This window comes from Nycticebus coucang, chromosome 11 (genome assembly GCF_027406575.1).
Source record: "Nycticebus coucang isolate mNycCou1 chromosome 11, mNycCou1.pri, whole genome shotgun sequence".
NCBI classification, from domain to species: domain Eukaryota; kingdom Metazoa; phylum Chordata; class Mammalia; order Primates; family Lorisidae; genus Nycticebus; species Nycticebus coucang.
Window position 1 is genome coordinate 112,634,528 of NC_069790.1, and position 19,740 is coordinate 112,654,267.

The following is a 19,740-nucleotide window of genomic DNA, read 5'->3' on the forward strand; positions in this document are numbered from 1 at the left end:
CATGAGCATAGAAAATATAAGCCAAGGATACTGTGTAGTTGTTTCTTTAATCTTCACCTGCTGGGAGTTTGGTTCACACATCCTGTACGTCCCAGTCTCTTGGGTATCCAGAACTCTTATGTTATTTCTAGATTTGGGACATCTGGAGATACACTCATCTTAGCCTGTTTGAGCCACTATAAGAAAACACCATGGACTGGGTGACTTATAAACAACAGGAATGTATTTCTCACAGTTCTGGAGGCTTGGAAATTTAAGATCAGTGTGTCAGAAGATTCTTAAATGGCTGTCTTGTTGTAACCTCACAATGTAGATGGGGGAAGGGAACTCTCCGGGTCCTCTTTTATAAGGTCACTCATCCCATTGATGAAGGCGTAGAACCTCTCAAAGTTCCCACCACCAAATACCATCATTTTGGGTATTAGGCTTCAACACTTGAATTGTAGGGACACACAAACAGTCTATAGTGGTACTTTATCAATTTCTCATAGAGAACTGGTACCTGGTTCCTGCCTTTGCTAGGGTCATGGTCTGTGGCTAATCCTGATTTCTGCCCTTTGCTTCATCTCAGCCATCTCTGCCCCTCAAACTCTCTCCTGCCCTTAGATTAGACCTTTTGGATCTAGATGACATCATCAGGTTGCTCTAAAGCTGCCAGGCTCCCTCTTGGACTTGATTTATGGTTGTCAACCTTGTCCTGAAGTTTTATTTTTTACTCTCCACTCTTCTCTCTCTGCAGAATGCTGCAGTCAATGTAGCCCTGAGGTGAGTTATGACTTTTCTTAGGCTCTTATTCTAGTACCCAGAATCTTATATAAGAGTGAGAGCTTCAAGCCCTTTGAAAGGTAAGAGAGATAGGAGGGAACTAGGAGTTAACATCTGTTGTCAGGCCATAGATTCCCCATAAAACTGAGGTTAAGAGCTCAGGATTTAGAATCTGACAATTTTGGGTTCCATTACAGGTTCTGACATCCTAACCTCTTTTAGTTTTAATTTTCTCATTTGGGAAGTGGGGATCAAGGATAACCTCAAAGGTTTGTTATGTGTATTACATGAGATAATGCATATAACCTAGTACAGTGTAGTAAATGCTCATTTCATGGTATTCCCCCCCCCCCTTGTTCGTCCTATCATTAAAGATACAGAGATAAATAAGAAAACATAACCCACTGGTATGCTGCATCCAGAGGTTTTAATTTGGAGATTTTGAGTTAAAGGAAAACATCAGCTTTTATAGTTACTGACAGAGTCAATGGGATGCAGGCAGGGAAGTAGGATCTGATGAGTCCTTGGCGGTGTTTTCAATCCAGGATACATATTTGTGTACATTGGTGTAAATGCCAACGTCCCCTCCCATGAAGTGTCCAACTTCAATCCCCTGGAGCTTGTTTTTGCAGATGACAGTGGCTACAGCCACCTCCTGGCAAAGATCATGAAGAGATGGAGGGAGGGAGGGAATAAGAGAGAGAGAGAGAGAGTGAGATCTTCTCACAGGAACCTTCTCTAGTCCATAACTTGGGTGAGATCTGCCTATAGAGAGTATGCTGGGTCATGACAAGAGCACTGAATTAGGGGAATGAATCCTGGCTTTGCTGTTACCTAGCCCTGTGTGATTTTAAGAAGGTCAGAAAATAGCCTCTCTAGAAATCATGTATAAAATGAATTAACTCCCATTTTTTTGAAACAGTGAAGCCAGTTTCAACTTGTAAAAAGTTTGATTTTTTTTAAAAAGCAATGCCTATCTTCACTATTTTATTTGCAGCTATGAGAATGAACACCTACCAAGTGTATTTCAGGTAAGGTTGATGCCCTTTAATGAATAAAGGTACCCTTTAAGGAGAGCTCATTACTGAAGAAACAGTGGTGGTTTGGCAACAGCCTTATCAAATTCTCAAAAAATTATTTAGAAATCAAAAATCTTTTATATCATGATTAAATAGTTAACTGGACACATACAAGTAAATCAAAGCTGAACATAGAGAAAGGATTACCCCAAAAATTCGACTGAATACTTTCGCGAATTTTACACAGAGGGAGTTCCTGTGGCTTCTTCCTTGCTCAGTTTTCTGGCACTCTGCATCAGACATCACAGGGGCCTCCAGGTTCTGCCGCAAGTCAGGGTGTCTGCCTGAGGAGAGTGGGATAAAGGAAAACATCCTGTTAACACTACCACCCTCTATTTCAGCTAGGGTATTTCTGTGTAAGTCTGAAGACAACAAGGAATGATCAAAATGGAAGAAATGAACTTGAAGATGGTTGTGAGTTTAAAAAGTAGAGTTTTCTTTCTACTCCATGGCCTATTTTGGAGGAGTGTGTGAAGTGAGTCACGCTCTTAGAATTATGCTTTACAGGCGAAATGAACGTGTATGGGAAGTAGGACCACAGTCTCCTTCATGTGTATGGTGCCTGTGACCATCAGGGTTGGGGTGTGTGGCCTCTGTGCAGAGTCAGATGGCCTGGTGTTTCCAGCAGTGAGATGTTAGACACCCTGGGAAAGGAGGTTTGTTCTTCTGGGCAGGTCTCTTTTTGCCAGACCCACTCATGTGGCATTTCCCTTGGGTCTCCACCAATTCTCCTCTCCTCTCACAGTTATGAGGAGACAGATGCTCCTGTTTAAGCATAACTCATGGCCCTGATATGCTGTGGGAGGTACACTCACCACTGTTTTCTTGGCTCCAGTCCAAACCTGAGAGTAGACAGACAGTGCCTGGCTGGACATTACGAGTGGCAAGGGGGAGGGGCTGGACTTTGTGGTTGAGGACGGCAGGCTTAGCCAGTTTGATGAGCATAATGTCATCTTGTGGGGAGCTATGACTATAGTTCCAGTAGCGGATAATCTGGACAGGGTTAATTGTCTGCTCTGTCCCATCTCTGATTCTGCTTTTCAAATTTCCCAACATCACTTTCAGATTTCTGGAGAGAGAAGGGGTTTGATGTAATCACAATCATCATCATCATCATCATTATCATCATTATCATCATCTCTAAGACACTGAATGTTACAATGTGCCAGGTACTGTGCCAAGTGCTGGATTATCTCATTTAACTCACAAGTCTATACAGCAGATCTTATTTCTATCCTCATTTTACACAATATACAATGGAGGCACACAGGAGTAATTCACCCATGGTCATATAGTAAATGGTGGAGCCTGTATCACCATGTTTTCATGTAATGTTGGTAATGTTGGTAATGTTGGTTTCCTTCCTCTCCAGCTACAGCCTATCAAGAATAAGATGACCTGAGTGTTGGGTATCTGGTTCACTAACAACTTTGCTGTGCACCTGTGGAAGGTGACATAAGTGGACTAAATCAGTGGGTTTTTTGCTCTCTTGCTTCTCATTGGTTTGGGCCAATAGGAAGCACCAGAAGGAAATTGGAAGAAGAATGAGATGGTAGTATTTGTCCTCCCAGCTTCCTCCATGCAATGTCACCACAGACTAGTTGTGTTCCTTGACACAGGTTACAATTCCTATCAAGTAGTCTCTTCATATAGGTCACTCTTTCTTCCTTGAAAATCACTCTCTCCTTTTTCCTCCTTAAGCCTAGGGGTGGTAACTGAATTTTCTTAATAGTAACCCAGGTGGTATGGGACTATTCTTTGTGTTTTCCGTTTGATGTCTCCATACCTTTGTTGTTAGTTCCTCTTTAAAACTCTCCTCAATTTACCCAATCTGAGTACATCATTAGTTTTTACCTGCCAGGCCCTTAACTGATAAAATGCATTCATATTGCCAGTAAGAAGGTTTGAAAAAACTGATGGGAGACTGAGGAGGAATAATATGTAGCAGAGGGTTTCTCAACAGTGGCACTAACACTTTTTAGGTTGTACAAGTCTTTGCTGTGGAGGACAATGCTGTACACCATGGGATGTTGAGCAGTGTCTTTGCTCTAGCCTCTACCCACTAGTTGCTACTAGTGCTGCCTCCTGATTGTGACAACCAAAACCATCTTCAGACATTGTCAAAGGTACCATGGAGGGAAGTTATCCTTATTTGAGAATCTCTGATCTAGAATGAATAGTAGCTATATCAGAAGCTGGAGATGCCCAATACTCACGGTAAGTAGCAGTGAGCCGGGGCCAGCACCCATTTGGTTTTGATGAGGACACCCACACAGGGGTTGAAGTGAGATTTTAGGTATACTAAGTAGGGAGCATGATCTTCCTTCTGCACAGATGAGTGAGCAAAGAAAGTTGTCCCTGAGAAGATAATTAATATTCTTAATATATGTTTAAGTATTCAAACAAATAATAATTTCCTAGTTGAAAGGAAATATGTATGATTTTAAAGAAGTCATCAATTAGCCAGGAAATGTAAATATGTTTGACTTTTTTTCCCTAATAAAAATGTAAATTAAAATGACATACTATTTTATCCAATATTTATAATAATTATTTTCTGTTTAATATTGATGTTATTCAATCTAAGAAAGAGTATGAGAAAAATCCTCATTTACTGCTTATAAATTGATTTAATCTTCTTGAAAATCAATTTGGAAATAGGCTTCAAGAATTGTAAATTCTTACAGAAGGTAGAATGTGTAAAAAACAAACAAAAAATCTATAGGTTGTTTATAACTTGTGATTAATCATTCCAACCCAAGAATCTATTCTAAAGAAAAAATCATTTTAGCACTATAATAACTGAAAATTGGAAACATAAATTTCCAGTAGAGTAGTATTGGAGGTTTAATAAAGAAACATGTGAACAAGTGGAACATCATATATTAAAAGTTGTATTTATAGGCCAGATGCAGTGGCTCACACCTGTAATGCTAACATTCTGGAGCCTGAGGCAAGTGGATCGCTTGAGCTTAGGAGTTTGAGACAAGCCTGGGCAAGAGTGAGACCCCCATCTCTACTAAATAGTAAGACTAGCTGAGCATTGTGGTGGTCACCTATAGTCCCAGCTACTTGGGAGGTTGAGGGAAGAGGATTGCTTGAGCCCAGGAGATAGAGATTGCCATGAGCTATGATGCCACAGCTCTATATGCAGGGAGACAGTGAGACTCTATCTCAAAAAAAGAAAAAAAAAAGTTGTATTTATAAAATATATTAAACAACATAGAAAATATCAAAGCTTTAACTTAAAGCTTCTTTAAGTTAAAATTAACAATAAAATATATGTAGTATAATCCAATTGTCAAAAAACAAAAAAAACATTTAGATGCAAATATATATAAAGCTTGAGAATAAATTTAAACAGTAATGGCTGGGAGGTGGGATAGTGACTGATACCTATTTTTTTTCTATGTTTGAAATTTAAAAATTTTCTAATATGAACATATAATGTTTTATAAATTAATTGTTTTAAAAATACCACAGCGAATAAAAGGGGGGAAGGCTGAATCTAATATCAGAAATAAAGAACTTTCTTGTTTTGATGCTCTCAGTACTTCTATTAATCCTCCCCAACCCTAGGCTTGTATCTTCCCACATCCTCCTCTGTGTGATCACACAGTTAGAAACTCCAAGGGGAACAGGATAGATGATTAATGAGTGAAAGAAAGATTAAGCTTTATACCAGGCATTGTTTTATGTGCTTTACATAGATTTTTTTTTAATCTCAGTAACTCTATCATGTAGGTTGTAATACCCACATTTGAAGAAACTAGAACTTAATTAATTAACTTAGCAAAAATATCATATAATCTGGTAGTCAGGCGTGGTAAGATGCTTCCCCATGAAATTCTGTCATAAAAACTTTATGGAAGGCAGGGGCTGCAGAAGATAGGTCCCTAGTTTGATCTTTTGTTTCCATGTTCTTCATCACTTGCATTCTGAGTCTTTAAAGTTTTGGAAAAAGGGGGCATATCAAAGGTCAAAATGCATTCTCTATTCTTGTGCACAATGGGACTTACTCAGAGGGTTGACAACCACTTTTTTGTTGTTGTTTTGTTTTGGGAACTGAGTCTTAACTCTGTCATCCAGAGTAGAGTGCTGTAGAATCATCATATCTCACGGCAACCTCAGACTCCTGGGTTTAAGCAATCTTCTTGCCTCAGCCTCCTAAGTACTGGGACTATAGGCCCCTGCTGCAACACCCAGCTAACTTTTCTAGTTTTAGTAGCACTTGCTCAGGCTGGTCTCAAATTCCTAAGCTCAAGCAATTTGCCTTGGCTTCCCAGAGTGCTAAGATTTCTGTCCTGATATGGGCATCAGAAACCACACCTGGCCTGAGGCTCACATTTTTAAATAAGAAGGTGGGAAACACTCACCATTGAGCATTCTTTAAGGCAGATGTGTGTGCCTTAACTCACCTCAGAGCTTAGCACTACGAGGGTGGGCTCAGCCTGTTCTGAAAGCCTTTGGATGGAGTCTAAGAGGGGAAAACCCTAACTCTGCTCATGACAGTACTTCTTGACTTTTCTGCAGTTCACACATCCTATTCTGCCTTACCCCATCCTATATTAACCTATGTGTTGCAGAATAGAGTAGGTGGTCTCGGATACATACCAGCAAGGATACTTAAATAGAGGATAAGTTTCATGGGGTCCAGCTTTTTTCCTGTGAGACGCAGAAGATGAGCAGATTTGGAGCCCTTAGCTCAGTTGTCTTCTATGGAACAGCTGGTAGAATTCAGTGAATATGGTTAGGTATGGGAGCACTCCATGGGATTGGAAATCAGCTCAGGGCATAAGCAGGGGAGAAAGATGACTACAGAGAGACAGATGGAAGTCCCTCTGCTCCAGGGAAGGTGGGGACTGTGCCTCCACTGAGGCCTCCCAGGGAAAGAAAATGAAGCTTAATTCCTTAGATTCCTAGATCGATATCCCTCTCTCTGCTGCCACTAAAGGCATATCTGCTTGAAGGTTATTGGGTTGTCTGTGGAAAAGGGTGATTTAGGCTTGGGATTTACCTTCCCAACGCAGTTTCTGAGGCTGGGGCTGTGGGGGACAAGATGCTCCACCTTAGCTCAGGAAGCGTGTGCTAAATTGTGCCTTGAATCCCCTGTAAATTGCTGATCCTCTCCCTCAGCCCCTCCCTTCTTTGTTACTCTAGCTTCATCTGCCCCTTTGATCACTATTTCATCACTCAGTCATCATCACCAACTTGGTCTTTGTTGTCCTGATTGACAGCTTTGAGCTAAGGAAATGGGGAAATAAAAAGCATTTATAGAACACTATCCCGAAAGCTATGGAATGGTTTGCAGTCTAGATGACATTAGATTCAGATCTAATGTATGTTGGTGATAGTTCAGAAAGCAGTACCTCTAAATGCTTTTAACCTAATGAAAAGATTTCTCAACTAATAATAGACTAGCACAGTCATCCTTGGATAATTGGGAGCATACCCTAACAAGAAAAAGCAGTAATGCTGATAGTAAACATTGATTGAGTACTTACTGAATCCCAGGCACTGAACTAAGTTTCTTACAGACTTATCAAGGGTTGATTTTATATCAGGTTAGTGTGAAATGTAAAATTAATCACATTTTGTATGACTTGAACATTTCTTTAATAATCTCATCAAATGTCACAACAACCCTAGAAAGAAGAGACAGGGCTGGACCTGGTATCATTTTTTCTGATCTGTAGGTGGCAGCACTGCAGTAGACAGTGTCCAAGTGATTTCCCAGTCTCCTAGGTGGATAGCTAAAAGTAGTATGTAGGTCTTGTTACTGGATACGCATAGTTTTTCAATTATGACTTCCAAGATTCACCCATCAACCAGAAGGGAGCTTGTGGGACTGTACAGTCACTCTCACATATTCCCTGAAGTGTGAAAAGAATACCAGACATGGCGCCCACTCTCTTGAACCTCACCACATGGTGTGAGGGAGTTCATGAATGTACTTGAGGTTGGAAGACAGGGTGGGGTCGTAAAACACTTTTTGTGTGTGTATGTGTGTGTGTGGGGGGGGGGGGATTAGTTAAAATAGGTAAAGATTTGAGAAAGAGGTATACTTTATTTTCAAGTTGCTTTTGTAAATCTTTTGGATATATTATAGGCTATGAACAGAGTTTGTGGCCTGGTTTGTGAACATGAGAGCTAAGAGCAGAAAATCAAGGTCACTATCTAGAACAAGATCCCTGAAGTCAACAGATTATCTGGAGGAGGCTGGCTCTGGGGACACAACTTTTCCATAATTTTCAATTTGTTTAACTCTAGCATGGACCTCTGGTCCTGCATATACAACTTCCTCCTGGAAACCATTGTTTGTCCTCTAGGGTCCTGAAATTAACATGTCAAAATTAAATTCCTCATTCCTCTAGCCTTACAATTTCACTCTTCAGCCTATGTTCCTTATTTTAGGTGATAACTCTACATTCTACCCATTTGACTTCTCTCTTTTTCTCACCCCAAAGTCTATCCTTCTTTCTGGGACCTCTTGAATTTAACCCCATCTTTCCATACTCACTTCTGTCATCCTACCCAGGCCATAATCTTGTCTCACTTGTACCTTTCTCTTCTTGGTCAACCTGGAATTCTATCTTTTATAAAGGATTATTTCTTTTATAAAATGTAAGCAAGATCACATTAGTCTGCTACTGAAAATTCTTCAGTAATTCCATATTGCTCAGAATAAAGCTCACCTTTCCCCCATAGATTAGGGGCCTCCCTTGGTCCTCATGATATGGTCTCATCCCCTCTTTGTCACCGTTTATCACCTGCTCACCTCACATCCTGCTACTTTCAAGGGTGGGTTTTCTTGTTTTAATACTAATGAGTATTGTACCAAAACTTTTCTTTGAAAAACTAACTTTAGAATCTTAGGTATGGATGTGTGATATTCAGTATTTCCTCATATGTTTGTAAATTTTTTGTTTCTATATTTTTTATGTACTAGTGTCATGATAGATTCCATGAGAGAGAAAGAGAACATTCTCCCCTAGTCAGAGAGGACAATGTAGTGATAAAAACAGATTCAGAGATCTGGAAAGAGTTGGTGTTGGTGTCAGTTGGTGTTTGATGTTATGGGATGCCACCTGAACAAGTGAAGCAATTCTGAGGAGTGGGCTGAGTGTGATTGACAGGAATGAAGGAGGATGGAGTCAGGGTTATACACAGCTGGAGACAGAGCTGTAATTCCTCATAGTAGCACAGAAAAAAGAGAGTAAATGAGAACAATAGAAGAGGGGGACACTAGGCACACTTGCAAGGAGGGGCTAGAGAAAGGAATTGAGAGGCTATGGAAGGCACTTAGAATGAATCTTAATTCCATGGAATTGAATCCACAGAAGGGTCACTTGGTTCCAACTTTGAAATTCTCTTTTCTAGATAAGGCAAATAAAGCTCAGATCCCTGAAACTAATTTTTCCTAGGTTAGCTTTCAGTAAGACTGATAATATTTTTATGGCTACTGACAGAGAGAGTGCACAGGTGTGTGACTGATGTATCCTTTGTACACCAAAGAACAAGACTGGCAGGGGAGCCCTCTAGATAATAGACCTTTGTAAAATCATATCCCTGTTCAGAATCCCCAGGCAGGATATAAGTCCCATCTCTATGTTGTGTTTTCTGAATGGGATTTAGCCATCAACATGAAGTGTATCCATCTATCAACCATGCTGACAGTGACTGGTGAGTGACCGAAGGTATCTCTTGGGGGATGAGGCTATGGTACTGTGTTGGAAAGTGAGAGTTGGTGAATCAGGACCATGAAGCCTTGAGAAATAGGCAGTACACTAATGACTCTTTTCTGTACAGGCTCTGTCATTTCTGGGACCTAGTTAAAAGATTTCATTAAAGGCTCAAAACCTCTTCTGAATGATCAGTACAGTTCTTGGGCTGAAATATGGAGGCATACCACAAGGAAGGATGGAGAGGTGATTCTGAAAGGGAGCATAGGAATTGATGAAAGACATAAAAAGCAGAAGCAACAGGTATTCTACTGTAAGGTTCAAAAGGACAAGATAGATTTTGTCCTCTGGGCTTTAAAACATAGTGTGTAATATCAGATATATTATAATATCACACCAGCACTCCATGGATGCTGTTCTCAAGAAGTGGAGTTTACGCAGGAAGGTTTTGGAATTGTACCAACTCAGATACTTCTGTTAAAATGGTCTGTGCTTTAAACCATTTTTCCTTCTGAGATTGTCAGAAATGATGTGGGAAAAACTCATGTGCATAAGAGGGGTTCAGGAATTGGTAGTAGTCAGTAATTTTAATCCTCCTTTTATGCTGAGTTAATATTCTTTTTTTTTTTATTAAATCATAGCTGTGTACATTGATATGATCATGGGGCATCATTCACTAGCTTCACAGACTGTTTGACACACTTTCATCACACTGGTTAACATAGCCTTCCTGGCATTCTCTCAGTTACTGTGCCAAGACACTTAACATTACTCCAAGTTGCTGGAGATACTCTCCATCCTTACTGAATATATGCCAAATATATTGTCCTTAGCCAATTGAGCTAGTTATAAGCTTAATTTTTTTTTTACTGAGGAGCCTAACAATCTATTTGGACCCTTGTCCTCATGATATAATTGTTCTATTTTTCCTAGTCTCATAGATCTCACCGCCTTTATTCCACTTGCAGTTCTAGATTGAATCATCCTTTTAAATTGTAAGCCTTTTGTTATTGACTGGGTCACCAGTACTTTAGTTATTGGTCATGTTTATTTCATCATATCTTCTGGTCTTGAATTTTCTGTTATAAATTCTCTCGTCTCATCCCCTAGCATAAAGAGGAAAGGTTAAATCTATCTATCTATCTATCTATCCATCCATCCATCTAGACTGGTCAATTTAATCACATTACTAATTTTTAGAGAATGGAATACTCTTCCAGACATCCTGTCAATCTCTCTTAAACTCTAATCCTATATGTGATTGATCCCAAAGCCTTTTGTTTAATAACCTACATTTTTTTTAAGTTGGTCTATGAAAAATTTCAGCTAGCCTCTGTTCTGTCTTCTCTCACAATCATGTCCACCTCTCTCTCCTGACATGTTCACAAATCATGGCTAATGTTCCCTTTCTGGTCCCTTTTTATCTTTCCAAAGATTGAGACTAAGTATGTTCCTTGCTTTTCCCTTAAGGCTACATACATTGCATAGAAATGGATCCCTGGTAAAAGCCAACAGATTTCAATGTAGCAAGTAGAGGGCACAACAACCGTAGAAACGTGAATTTTTGCTCTGTTTGGTCAGGTGGGTGCTTCTTCTCTGCACTCTGGTTCCCATCTTGTTTCCAGTCTTGTAATTCAATCATGTCTGACCCTCAGCTCAAGAGGAGAGGGGTCATCTTTTCTGAGTTTGTAATTTTATCTAGAGTATATTTCAAAGGTCCCTTCTAGACTCATATGTATATATTCTATATTTGGATTCTATTTACCCTGAATTTATTCTGTTTTTACTTATTCATCTTATACCCACACCAGCTCCCTGGAGAGTTCCTGGGTCTGATCACAGGTCTCAATTTCTATTGGTTCTCCAGGTAAACTGTTCTAATCTCACTATGTATATTCCCTTATACTTGCTTGTTTTTTACCTGTTTATTCTGAAATTACACCTTTTCTTCCCCAATTAATCTCTTTCTTTAGAGGCATATAGGGGACTGATATTAAATAGTTTACAGTTTAATTCATAATTAGAATTGAAAAACTGTGTTACTTTGGGAAATAATTGAGTTTTGGATTTTAGGTTTGTTTTGTCCATGCAGTGAATGAGTTAGACCAAAGATCTCAGGAGTGGACACTGTGATTACTTTCCTAGCATCTACACTATCCTGTGCTATTGTGCCACAATCATTGTCTGGGGGTGTGGTCTACTTTTGTTTGGGTGAGAAGTAGATATATGACACAATTTGGCTTACTGAACGTTAGCCTCTTGACTGAGATAACATTGCAACGAGCGATATTGAGCCATTACTCTGGGTAATGTGGTGTGTTAATGAGACATCAGAATCGTGGCTTTCATTTTGCAAGCATCAGGGAAGTTTGCCTAAGGATGAAGTACACCCACAGAAGAGAATTGCCCATAAATGTAGCTGAAGTCCTGATTAAACTGTGCTGGAATCTAGGTCTTCTTACTGCCTACTTTTCGTTATATCATCTACGAAATTTCTTTCAGTATGTAGGACAACTTGACTGGACTTGCTATTTCTTGTAACTAAAACATCTCAAATGATACAGCTTCCAAAATCTTTTCTTCTATCTCTACCATCAATTGAGATGAATGTGGAGTGGGTGTTTTGTGTTTTTATTTTTATTAACTTTCATGGAATATCTGTGAGGTTGTTTTATTGATCACAAAACTTCTACATCTCTTCAGAGCTTCCTAACTGCTTCCTTTCTAAAGGCATGGCCTGCCTCCTGGGCTATACTGCTGCCACCTTTTCTGGGCTTCCCAAGCTGGGTGGAGTCCAAGTTGAAGCTCTAAGTATGAATAGTTCTCATGTCCATAAGCTGAGCCTATCTAAACACTAGTTTTTATAAAAGGGCACAGTTGCAGGTCTCCTGAGTAAGGAAGATGGCGGCATCATGAAGTCCAAGTAACTATATCCCTCCTGGGGCCTGAAACTTGACCAGGGAGGAGCTGTCATAATAAACTCTCCATGTTCCCTCTCTGATTTGGCTGCTCTGATGGCACATTTGTCTTTTTGCATCTTCCTATTGCTTTGCTTCATGTCTTTCTTTGCATCACTTCTACTTCTTCCTTACCCTTAGTTTCCTGGGTTTGTAATTTTCAAATCATGTCAACTCTTTGATCCTTGCCTGTGCCTTCTAAAGAATTATCTTTATGTTAATAACACAGCCAAAGTTCAGGGATTAGCTTTGTCAAAATCAACTAGCAGTATGTCTTCTATTTATATTTCTATGTTTCTAAATGCTTACTGCTGGGTTTGTAATTTTCTTTTCATAGAACAGTAACAAACAATTCAAGGACCAGTAGTGGTCCATGGACTTCACTTTACATAGCCCTGATAATACTAGCACTGCAAAAGCTTCAGACTTGAGTTATACTATTCTTTCCCTGCCCTCTCTACCTCACACTTCCTTCCCACAACACTTGAATGTGTGGACTTCAGTGGTTGGAAAGCTGTCAAAGAGATTTACATTTCTATTCATTTATTCATTAATTCACACTTCATTGTATTCCTCCTTTACTTAAATATACATGCAGTGACTTATGACCTGGAACATTTCCCAAGTGTTTGACATGACATTGTGTTTGATGGGGAACAAATCACAACTTGTTTCTTTTTTTCCTTTTTTCTTTTTTATTAAATCATAGCTGTGTACATTAATGCAATCATGGGGCACCATACACTGGTTTTATAGACTATTTGACACATTTTCATCACACTGGTTAACATAGCCTTCTGGCATTTTCTCAGTTATTGTGTTAAGACATTTATATTCTACATTTACTAAGTTTCACATGTATCCTTGTAAGATGCACTGCAGGTGTAATCCCACCAATCACCCTCCCTCTCCTCCCTCTTCCCCTTCCCCATATTCTTAGGTTATAACTGGGTTATAGCTTTCATGTGAAAGTCATAAATTAGTTTCATAGTAGGGCTGAGTACATTGGATACTTTTTCTTCCATTCTTGAGATACTTTTCTAAGAAGAATATGTTCCAGCTCCATCCATGTAAACAAGAAAGGTAAAGTCTCCATCTTTCTTTAAGGCTGCATGATTTTCCATGGTGTACATATACCACAATTTCTTAATCCATTCATGGATCGATGGGCATTTGGGCTTTTTCCATGACTTAGCAATTATGAATTGGGCTGCAATAAACATTCTGGTACAAATATCTTTGTTATAATGTGATTTTTGGTCTTCTGGGTATATACCTCCTAGAGGAATTATAGGATTGAATGGCAGATCTATTTTTAGATCTCTAAGTGTTCTACAAACATCTTTCCAAAAGAAATGTATTAATTTGCATTCCCACCAGCAATGTAGAAGTGTTCCCTTTTCTCCACATCCATGCCAACATCTCTGGTCTTGGGATTTTGTGATATGGGCTAATCTTACTGGAGTTAGATGATATCTCAAAGTAGTTTTGATTTGCATTTCTCTGATGTTTAAGGATGATGAGCATTTTTTTATATGTCTGTAGGCCACGCACCTGTCTTCTTCAGAGAAGTTTCTCTTCAAGTCCCTTGCCCAGCCTGCGATGGGATCACTTGTTCTTTTCTTGCTTATATGTTTGAGTTCTCTGTGGATTCTGGTCATTAAACCTTTGTTGGAGACATGACATGCAAATATCTTCTCCCATTCTGAGGGCTGTCTGCTTTGATTTACTTACTGTGTTCTTGGCTGTGCAGAAGCCTTTTAATTTGATCAGGTCCCAGTAGTGTATTTTTGAAGCTGCTTCAACTGCCCAGGGGGGTCCTCCTCATAAAATACTCGCCCAGACCAATTTCTTCAAGGGTTTTCCCTGCACTCTCTTCTAATATTTTTATAGTTTCATGTCTTAAGTTTAAATCTTTAATCCAGTGAGAGTCTATCTTAGTTAATGGTGAAAGGTGTGGGTCCAGTTTCAGTCTTCTACAGGTTGCCAGCCAATTCACCCAACACCATTTGTTAAATAGGGAATCTTTTCCACACTGAATGTTTTTAATTGGCTTGTCAAAGATCAAATAACGGTACATAGCTGGGTTAATCTCTTGGTTCTCTATTCTGTTCCATGCATCTACCTCTCTGTTTTTGTGCCAGTACCATGCTATTTTGATCACTATCAATGTATAGTGTAGTCTGAGGTCCCATAGTGTGATTCCTCCTGCTTTGTTTTTATTTCTGTGTAATGTCTTGGCTATTCGAGGTTTTTTCTGATTCCATATAAAACGAAGTATTATTTTTTCAAGATCTTTAAGGTATGACAGTGGAGCATTAATAGGGATTGCATTAAAACTGCATATTGCTTTGGGTAGTATGGAAATTTTAACAATGTTGATTCTTCCAGCCATGAGCATGTTATGTTTTTCCATTTGTTAACATTTTCAGCTATTTCTTTTCTTAGTGTTTCATAGTTCTCTTTATAGAGATCTTTCACATCCTTTGTTAGATAAACTCCCAAATATTTCATCTTCTTTGGCACTACCGTGAATAGAATAGAGTCCTTAACTGTTTTTTCAGCTTGACTATTGTTGGTATATATAAAGGCTACCGATTTATGGATGTTGATTTTGTAACCTGAGACGCTGCTATATTCCTTGATCACTTCTACGAGTTTTGTAGTAGAATCCCTGGTGTTTTCCAGATATACAATTATATCATCTGTGAAGAGCAAAAGTTTGATCTCTTCTGACCCTATATGGATACCCTTGATTGCCTTTTCTTCCCTAATTGCGATGGCTAAACCTTCCATTACAATGTTAAAGAGCAATGGAGACAATGAGCAGCCTTGTCTGGTTCCTGACCTGAGTGGAAATGATTTCAATTTAACTCCATTCAATACGATATTGACTGTGGGTTTGTGGTAGATGGCATCTATCAGTTTAAGAAATGTCCCTTCTAGCGCATTAGGTTAATGAGAAGAGCCAATCTCAGAGAGTTAGATACTGTATAATTTCATGTTTATAACATTTTTGAAATAAAAAATTAGAGTGATTGAAAAAAAAAAAAGAAATGTCCCTTCTATACCAATTTTCTTAAGTGTTCTGATCATGAAGGGATGCTGGATATTATCAAAAGCTTTTTCTGCATCAATCGAGATAATCATATGGTTTTTGATTTATAATTTGTTTATGTTCTGAATTATACTTATAGATTTATGTATATTGAACCATCCTTGAGACCCTGGGATAAAACCGATTTGGTCATGATGTATAATTTGTTTGATGTGTTGCTGGATTTTATTTGCTAGGATCTTGTTGAATATTTTTGTATTCATATTCATTAGTGATATTGGTCTATAATTTTCTTTTCTTGTTGGGTCTTTTCCTGGTTTGGGGAGTAGGGTAATGTTTGCTTCATAGAATGTGTTGGGTAGTCTTCCTTCTTTTTCTACATTTTGGAACAGGTTGAGTAACATATGTACTAGTTCCTTTTAAAGATTTGGTAGAATTCTGACGTGAAGCCATCTGGTCCCAGGCTTTTATTTGTAGGGAGACTTTGTATGGTTAATGCTATTTCAGAACTTGATATTGGCCTCTTCAACATTTCCACTTGATTCTGGCTAAGTCTTGGAAGGTGACGTGCTTCCAACTATTGGTCAATTTCCTTCAGATTTTTATATTTCTTAGAATAAAGTTTCTTGTAATATTTATTAAGGATTTTTTGAATTTATGAGGCATCTGTTGTTATTTCATCTTTGTCATTTCTGATTGAAGAAATGAGAGATTTTACTGTTTTTTTTCCTGGTTACATTAGCCAAAGGCTTATTTACTTTATTGACCTTTTCAAAAAAACATCTTTTTGATTTATTGATCTATTGTATAATTCTTTTGTTTTCAATTTCATTTAATTCTGCTGTAATTTTGGTTATTTCTTTTCTTCTGTTGGGTTTGGGTTGGAATGTTCTTCCTTTTCCATTTGCTTGAGATGTCCCATTAAGTTGTTAACTTTATCTCTTTCCGTTCTTTTGAGGAAGGCTTGCAGTACTATAAATTTTCCTCTTAGGACTGCCTTTGCAGTATCTGAGAGGTTCTGATAATTTGTGTCTTCATTGTTGTTTTGTTCCAAAAATTTGGCAATTTCCCTCTTAATCTCATCTCTGACCCAGCTATCATTCAGCATAAGGATGTTTAACCTCCATGTTTTTGTATGAGTATGCAGATTCCTGTTGTTACTGAGTTCAACTTTTATTCCATGGTGGTCCGAGAAGATGCATGGAATAATTTCTATTCCTTTAAATTTAGTGAGGCTAGACTTGTGACCTAAGATGTGATTGATTTTGGAGTATGTTCCATGGGCTGATGAGAGGTATGTGTATTCAGTTTTGTTGGGGTGAAATGTTCTGTAGATGTCTGCTAAATCCAAATGTTGGAAGGTTAGGTTTAAATCTAAAATTTCTTTGCTCAGCTTCTTTTTTTTTTTTTGAGACCGAGTCTCTTTCTTTTTTTTTTTTTTTTTTTTGTAGAGACAGAGTATCACTTTATGGCCCTTGGTAGAGTGCCATGGCCCCACACAGCTCACAGCAACCTCCAAATCCTGGGCTTAAGCGATTCTTCAGCCTCCCGAGCAGCTGGGACCACAGGCGCCCACCACAACGCCCGGCTATTTTTTGGTTGCAGTTTGGCCGGGGCCGGGTTTGAACCCGCCACCCTCGGTATATGGGGCCAGCGCCCTACCGACTGAGCCACAGGCGCCGCCCTTTGCTCAGCTTCTTATTGGAGGATGTGTCCAACACTGCTAAAGGAGAGTTGAAATCTCCAACTATTTTGGAGCTGGAGGAAATCCAGTTGTTCATGTGTGTTAGAGTTTCTTTTATAAATTGAGGTGCATTCTGGTTGGGTGCATAAATATTAATAATTGAAATCTCATCATATTGAGTATTACCATTAACAAATATGGTGACTGAGACAAGATGGCAGACTGAAGCCAGCTTTCAACAAAGGCTCCCGTCCAGAAGGAGAGTTAAGGGACAGGAATTTTAGTAAGTATCCTGGTGGACTTGAGCCTCACCAAGAGAGAAGGCTGAAGAATGCACATCAACACCGCTGAGGCAAGTTGTGATCACAAGGACGCAAACAAAAGGTACAAAATCCACCACCAAGCGGACGGGAGTCCCCCTCCCCCATGAGACCGGCTCAAGAGCCCCACAATTAAACAAGCGGGCAGAAATTAAAGGCCCTCCCACTAAACTCCACGGGAGAGACCTTCTAAAAACTGGACCTACCTCCCCTACTGGGGTGCCGTGGCGTTCTCCTGCTGGACATAGGGCTGAATAAAACTTTGGGAATCCTTTGCCGGCAACCCTGAATCCCCGGCGCTCCCCTCCCGCCCACTGAGGTCTGGAGGCCTGTCCCCCAGGACTTCGGATCCCTGGGTGATTTCTCAAGGGGAGTGGATAGTCCCCGAGTTGCAACTGGTCAGCATTGACTCTGAGGCGCGCGAGTGAGGAGAGGGCACCGGGCTGAGGGGGAGTCACGCCTTGCGGCACTTCCCTGCGGTGCAGTGCACCAACCCTCCCCGGGCATACGGGGCCCAAGACTGAATAAGACTCTGGCCTCCCCACTGAGAGCTGAGAACCCCTACTCTCACTCGGGGTCTGAGGGCCTATCCCCCAGGAGTTTGGCTCCTTGGGTGATTTCTCGAGGGGAGTGCACAGTGCCTGAGCTGCGTCAGGTCAGCGCTGACTCTGGGATACGTGAGCGAGGAGAGGGTACTCTGCTGAGGGGAAATCAAGCCTTGGCGGCACTTCCCTGCGGTGCAGTGCAGGAGCCCTCCCCGTAGTATTGCGTAAAACTGAATGAAACTCTAGCTTCCCCCCCCCACTCCCAATCGGGGTCTGGGGGCCCATCCCCCAAGAGTTCTGATTCTTGGGGGATCTCTTAAGGGGTGTGGACCCAGCACAAACTGTGGCCGCTCAGTGCTGACTCTGGGGCGCGGGACAGAGGAGAAAAGGGTCGCCTGAGTGCCCACACCAGAGCAGCAGTTCCCTGGAGGTAGATCAACAGCCGTTTTTTCTTTAACGGCAGAACGCTCACTTCTGGATATTATGAGGCCACACCCCCTGTCTCCCTGGGCAACCAGAGGAGGCCACCGGTGACACGGCTCACAAACCCGGGAAGCTTCCAGGGCGGTGCCGACCCAGAGAGGTGTTCAGACGCAATTCGCCAGCAGCAAAGACGTTTGAACTCAAAACAGCCCGTCTTCTATGGGCGACGACAGGAACAGAGACAGAACCTCACAAAGTTGTCTGTTCTGTTCTGTTCTGTTAGCAGCATCCATCAGGGACGGGGCTAAGCCTGAGTGAACACCTCCTTCCCATCACCTGCATCAAACACTCAAAGATGTCAGGCCCCATCTCCTCCTGCTAGATAGCGGCAGTCTGCGGGGGCCTGGCAGACTTCCTTGCAATTCAGGCAGGTGCAAACCCCTCGAGTGTCTGTTCACTGCAGGCAACTGGGTTAGCCATCTGCAGAGATACCAGTGACTGGGTCCCACGGAGGGGCAAAGTGGGGAAGGAGACGTCAACCTTCCCAGACTGCTCTGTTTGCTGGGTGGCTCCTCCTGACTCCACGCTGCACTGGGGTGAGCTGTGTCAGAGGAGTCACCAGGCCCCTGTGATCCAGTTCCCAGAGACCTCTTGAACCCTTCCACCTGACACAAGTGCCGATTGAGACAGTCGATTCGGACCTTTTGAACTGGGCTAATAGACTGAGGACTTTTCAGGCGGTGCCCTGGGTGTGCGATTGTAGGAAGGTTTGATTCTCCTTTTCCAACTGGGGCCAGAGGTGGGCAGGCGGGGTGACTTAATTGCTGATTTTTCCACACAGCTGAGACTTTAAGCCAGAGTAGAAGTTGCAATAGGATAGAACAGAAACCAGTTGAAAACAAGACAGAACCACTTTGCTCCACCACACCAGACAGGGCCCCAGTTTCTCAGCCACAACACTGTACGGGTCCTCGATAAAACCCCAGGGCAAAAACCAAAGGGAGTAAACCATGGGGCGGAATCAGCGGAAAAACTCTGGTAACATGAATAACCAGAATAGATCAACCCCCCCAAGAAAAGATATGGCAGATGTGATTGAAGATCCCATTCATAAACAACTGGCTGAGATGTCAGAAGTCGAATTCAGAATTTGGTTTGCAGACAAGATTAATAAAATGGAATTAGGAATTCGAGGAGAAATTCAAAAATTGTCTCAAGAATTTAACG

The 19,740-nt window shown here is 40.7% G+C and overlaps 1 protein-coding gene across 1 annotated transcript; it reads right to left on the minus strand.

Annotated features, from left to right (window-relative positions):
- Positions 1-1,249: 1,249 nt before the first annotated feature.
- PRSS37 (serine protease 37) lies at positions 1,250-11,168 on the minus strand. The gene is made up of 5 exons (XM_053608732.1): positions 11,006-11,168; positions 4,061-4,202; positions 2,663-2,913; positions 1,992-2,128; positions 1,250-1,420 (listed from the first exon to the last, which is right to left on the minus strand). The coding sequence occupies exons 1-5, from the start codon at positions 11,166-11,168 to the stop codon at positions 1,250-1,252; spliced, it is 864 nt and encodes a 287-aa protein (XP_053464707.1).
- Positions 11,169-19,740: the final 8,572 nt, after the last annotated feature.